This window comes from Gavialis gangeticus, unplaced genomic scaffold (assembly GCF_001723915.1).
Source record: "Gavialis gangeticus isolate Ggan-Ray unplaced genomic scaffold, GavGan_comp1, whole genome shotgun sequence".
NCBI lineage: Eukaryota > Metazoa > Chordata > Crocodylia > Gavialidae > Gavialis > Gavialis gangeticus.
This window is the reverse complement of record NW_017729028.1, coordinates 32,931,451-32,937,128: the sequence shown is the minus strand read 5'-3', so window position 1 is coordinate 32,937,128 and position 5,678 is coordinate 32,931,451. Positions and strand designations below refer to the sequence as shown.

The 5,678-nt window shown below is 45.2% G+C and overlaps 1 protein-coding gene across 2 annotated transcripts in view; it reads right to left on the bottom strand.

Moving 5' to 3' along the window:
- Nucleotides 1-5,678, bottom strand: part of MTMR9 (myotubularin related protein 9) — a 64,034-nt gene that overhangs the window by 52,900 nt on the left and 5,456 nt on the right. Inside the window, exons 1-2 of one of the 2 annotated variants that reach the window (XM_019520907.1) lie at nt 2,855-5,134; nt 1,402-1,510 (exon numbers count right to left, since the gene is read on the bottom strand). In XM_019520907.1, coding sequence (XP_019376452.1) covers nt 1,402-1,437 — 36 coding nt within the window. In that variant the 5' untranslated portion in view covers nt 1,438-1,510; nt 2,855-5,134. Of the gene's footprint in view, nt 1-1,401; nt 1,511-2,854; nt 5,135-5,678 lie in introns of those variants that run through there. The other variant, XM_019520906.1, reaches the window with a different exon arrangement.

The window sequence follows — 5,678 nt, the reverse complement described above, 5'->3', positions numbered from 1 at the left end:
CCCACAACCCCCATCTCCCCCCACACCCATGCTGCCTCTCCCTCTCTCCCCCCTCCTCATCTTCACCTTTTGCCAGCAGGCTCCATTCCTGCTACATCCCAGGGTACAGAGCATGGCTCCAGCCCTCCCCATAGTAGTGGCACGCAGCTGGCACTGCTGGTCCAATCTGGTCCCATAGGAGCAGTGGCAAGGAGCCAGCACTGGTGCAACAGGGCCAGGCTGGAAGAATAGTGCCAGCTCTGGACTGCTCGTATGGTACCACGCTAAAGCCATGCTCTGTGCCCCAGGCAGCGGCAGGGACACAGCCTGCCTGCATGAAAGGTAAGAAAGGGGTGGGGAGGACAATCTCAGGCTTCAAGTGACAGAAGTAACAGAGGGGAGGAGGTGAGAACAGGGAAAGAGGGGGCAGGCACAATGGGGACGTAAATGTGTGGAGGGGGGCAGGGAGCAGGAACAAACTGACTGCTTCTCTGCCTGCCCCACCTCCACACTGCCACCCACTGCCTCTCCCACTGCCTGTCCCCCTACCACCCACCCCATTGCCGCCCCTCTCATCACCTCTCTCCCATCACCTGCAGTAGCAGTGGGGGACAAATTTAAGAAGAAACTTAAGATTCCACACACAGAAAATTACAATAAAATGTATACATTTTCTGTGCATAGAATCTAATTATTGGGGGTTGTCTTACTTTCAGGGTCATCTTGTATTAGAGTAAATACAGTAATTTTGATAGTCACATAGAAAAAAAAGGGGGGGGGGTGCTCAAGCAACCCTTCATTGCTCCAAACCAAATGCCCGTTTCACAATTTTCATTTGCCTCCTGAAACAGGTGGAAACAATTAAGTGGCAACATGGCTCTGCTGAGTTCCCACTACATCACGGGGAGTAAACCGCATGATTGGTTTCAGCTGATGCCAGGGCTTCTCACTCATCCAGAGTGTTTTAAAAATGTGAAAGGTGCAGGATCCTGCCTAGAAAATTATAACACCAAGATTTTATCTATCTCCCGCATTTTGCTGTAAGGCCATGCTCTTTTAGTCCACTCTTTCAACTCTCTGAACAGATATTTGAAAGATACTCCGAATATTAAGCACTACAGCAACAGGGAAGGAATCCTGCTTGATCTGCACAGCAAAGAGCAACCCCCAAAGACACTTTCGTGAACCCAGAGGAACAGATTTCCAGCTTCTGCTTCCTCTGTGCAACAATGAAGTTTATTTCCTACACATGGGGACTTTTTATCATCATTAACTTTCCCTGAGCCTGATGAAGGGCATGTAAGCTCAAAAGCTTGCAGAAAAAAAATATTATTTTGTAATTTCTCAGCTAGTCTAATAAAAGGGATCATCTCTGAACCAAGAGTTCTAGATGTTTGCACCCTAAACATTAAACTTTCTTACCTCAATAGAGCTAGCAATATTCAAACATTCCTCCATTCCAGGTATATCCAGTTGAATAATTCGCAGATCTTTGCACTTGATGATGATGGTACCCAGTGATCCCACAAACCTACAATGAGAGATACAGCATGTTGGGATATGGAGATAGGAAGATGGATTTCCAAGATACACTGTTTGTAAACAGGTTCCCAGCAGCACTTGCATGCAAAATAAAAATCCAACAAGTATGTGAAGGGCAAGGCGATGTCATTTATTAGACCAACTGTGTGGTTGGGAGAGACTTAGACAAGCTTTCATAGGTAGTACATTCTTCTTCAAGTCCAATAAAGAATATCACCCATAGAGATCCTTGCCTCTCACATTTCTTGCACCATCACAGTACAACATCACTCCAACACAATTCAGCAAGTAGTACTCTCTCTACCATACTTTATTCATTTAAAATGGGCTATTCAATTTTTTATTTATTTTTTTTTTTTACAAGATTAAGTTCCTTTGCGCGGTAAACTCATTAGCATGGGAAGCTCTTCTCAGTACAACTCTGCAAAAAGGAAAGCAAGCATTTTACAGGGGCTGGGGAAGAGAAAACAAATTGACACAAATTTGTCTTTTTGATTTATCCCAGGGCAGAGAGTACAAGGGACAGAGTGCATGTCTGTCAGGGCGTTAAGGGGAGAGAGAAGGTTAAAAGTTTTTTTTGCCTCTAACATTAGAAATAAATGGTGTATCAAGATTTCTTTTCCTGATGTGGCCAGAGGCCTCGGATCCATTAACTGAAAGAGAAGCCACGTACAATCATAGAAAAGAAAAATCTTTTTTGCCAAGAGATTTGAGATGGAAGTAGGCAAGGAAAAAAAAAAACAACAACAATATTCCAGCCCAGCTAACATTAATGATCCCTTTCCATCTTTCATGTCTTTGATTCTCGCAAAGTCCACCCCCATAAACCCTCTGGGTCTTCAGATCATTCCAGCAAGCACTCACAGTAATGTAAGAAAAGCTCCAATTAAGGTACCTGTTAAAAACTTTCAGCTTTTTGTTATGCATGAGAAAGGAGAACACATTTTGAACAAAAAGTGGGTCTGGTACCTCCCTAGTAACTAATGTATGTAGAAATGCTGCTGATAGAAAAGTAAGACAACTAAATATGAAGCACAGAAATAAGAAGGGAAGTGAGGGAATGCAAACACATTCTTATAGATGCTTGCAAAGGAGGCGGCAAAAAGGAAGCAGAAAGTGGCTAGCAAGACAGAAAAGCAGCTTGGCCTTGGCCATGTTAAAATTGACCTGGGGATGGACCATGCAAGATTAGAGAGGGGTATGTGAAAGGGGACAGAGAGATCACGGTGTAGTGAGAGACTGGGAATCACAACGCCAGGTTCTGCCCCAGCACAACAGCAGCTCCACGTTCATTCGGACAAATCACATCACTTCTGTGCCTCAGTTTCCCCACCTGTAAAATGAACTAACTTCAGGGAGGGATGATAAGCCACTCTATACAGCTGTGCTTCAAGACAAATGAGTCTTCACAGAAGGATCCTATGAAAGTATGAAATAAAATGGGCTTTGGCAGCCCCCTTTCTTATTTTCTAGCTGTGACGCATTGTAGGGTGATTTTAGTTTTAGTGTTATGAAGGTGCTTGGGGCTGTGGTATACGAAAAGGGTTGGAGCCAGACAAAATCGGGGGTCAGACCTGATGATCTGTTTAGGTCCCTTCCGACCCTAAGCACGATGAAACTGTGAAGATGTTAGGATTCCTGATAAGTAGTTGCCTATGAATACAGGGGCCTCAACAGCTTGACAGCCCCTTTCCATCTCTATTCCCGGGAGAAAGATTTTCAAAGCAGGCCGCAATCTTTTGCCAGACATTCTTTCACGTTTTATCTGCCTACTGCAGACAGTTTGTTGATGGCACAAAGCTAGGCTGGCAGAACAATACAGACTTGGTATCAATGTCAGAACAGAATAAGACATGCAACCTGTTCAGTTGCATTTGCCTGGATAGAGCACAGCTGTGTGTGGGTTTGGTAACATTTTTTGTCCAATACCATTACATTGAAAGTTAAGCTCTAACCAAAGGAGGCAAAGTTCAGCCGTTTCTTTTAGTATTACTTCAGTTATGACACCATTTCAGCTAAAAGTAAAGGGTTTTCTTTCTCCACGCTGTACAGATCTTGGTTTTGCTGAATCTGAAGCAAGAATTGCTAGCATCTTGATGGATAATGGTTACTCACTTCCAATAAATACAATACATCTGTATTGCCTCTTGCAATATTGTTTCACAATGTCCTGTACTAACAATAAATCCTTAATAGGACCAAGGCTGTTTTTCCTCTCTGCATTTCCTTGTGCACACTGATGCTGCCGCAGCCACTGAAGACTGCTTCACTTTATAGCAAAGCCAACAAAACATGCCCTCAGAAAGCTGCTGAAAAACTAACAAAAAAGTTTATTTCACTGCCCAAGCTATTCCCTCACCTTTACCAAGACGATACCCAACCTTTCACTTACCTATCAGAGAAAAACTCCCATCAGTCAAGTGGGAATGCAAATTTTGAGAGCCTGCCACAATGCCAGGTTGGTCTCAGGTTCATCGCCAGTAAAGGTACACAGCAAAGGCTATTGCAAGACTACAGGATGAAAGAGGGAAGCCTGGCCCCAAGGGACCTTTCTCCACACTCGGGATTGCAATTATATTGGAAATCAATTTACACACATACCTCAGGCAGCTACAAACCACCCACTCAACTACCTACATGGCAAGTCCCTACCCTCATTCCAGGTACCAGTTACATAAAATATTTCATGCTTATATTGGACCGGGAGTTTGTATTAGCTGAAACAATGTTCAGAGACATCAATCAAAGACAGGAATCAAAACACAGCTGTAGCTAGATTGGTTCAAGCAGTAGCAAGGACAAGGCCAAACTGCTCTTATGACTGATTGGAGCAGGATTTCTCCTCAGAGCACTCTTTCAAGGCTTGCAATTATGCCACTGTCTTTTCTGCACTTTGAACAAAAAGTCCCTCCCCACAAAGACAGAAGGCTGAAGTATGGTTTTTAAGAAACACTAAAGAGAAGCCTGGACCACAGGAAATTTTCACTTGTGCTTGGCGGTTTCCCTATTTTGTGTCCATTGGAGGGAAGCTGGTGCTTTTACCTACTGCCAGTTAACAGCCAGCCAAGAAACTCTTTGTAGAAAAAGCACATTCACATGCTCAAATAAAGCAAAAGGGGGAACAAAGGGCGTCAAAAGAATCAATGGCAAAAAAACAGATGAGGGTAAAGTAGAAAGCAATAAGGGAAGAGCTCCCTGGAAGTGGAACAGGGCAAAAGGGATGCAGGATGAGGATGGGAATGGCACATCTTCAAATGGGTGAAGGAAGATGAGCTAATGGGGCAGTACTAAGTCTAGAGTGAAGGCCAGCAGCCACAGTCCCTCAGCTTCGTTCTGCCATCACAAGAAAGATGCAGATGTAGCTCACAGGGAGCTGTGGATGTACGGCAGTGATTCCCAATCAGGCTGCCACAACACCCTGGGGTGCCTTGAGATCCTTCCAAGGGTGCCACAGGAGGCCACGCAGCATTAGCTGTTACATGTACAAACACAATTCACAAGATAAACCCAGACATTTCCCATAGAAATCCATAGCTGCAGTCTTCCCGAGTTCTTTGCAACAGAAAGACGGCTCTGTTATTTTTCTACCGGCTAAAAGAACAGTGAAAAGTAAGAACTGGCATTTTCTGAATAGGCCTCCAATTCCCTTCGAAGGCTGGAGTCTAAAAAGGTTGAGAACCACAGATGAGGAGATGGAGCGGCCTAGCAGAGAGCACCGAGCCAGAGCTCCGAAGGATCCAAGGAGTTTCTTGCTCAAGCTACTGGTTTCACTGGGTGATCCTGGGCAAACTGCATCACCTGTGCCTCAGTTTCCAGAGCAGTGAAACTGAGATAAAGACCCTGAACGCCTTCGCAAGTGTTTTGAGATAAGCAGCGCGTTTCACGTGCTTAAGAGAGCATGCTCCTTCCAGCCAAGCGCTCTGCAGGCGCTGGGCATCAGGATACCCTGGCACGGCAGACGAGCCTCGCCTCCGCCTCGTGGACAAGCAAGTCACACCCCGAGAGGATAAATCATTTGGTGAATGTCACAAGCAAGAATCCATGCACCCAGATACTCTGCCCTCCCTTCCCCTCCCCCCAATCTTGGAGCCGACCCCCAGCTTCCCAGCATGCAGCTCCCACCTCCAACTCACCATCACACAACTCCCAACCACCCC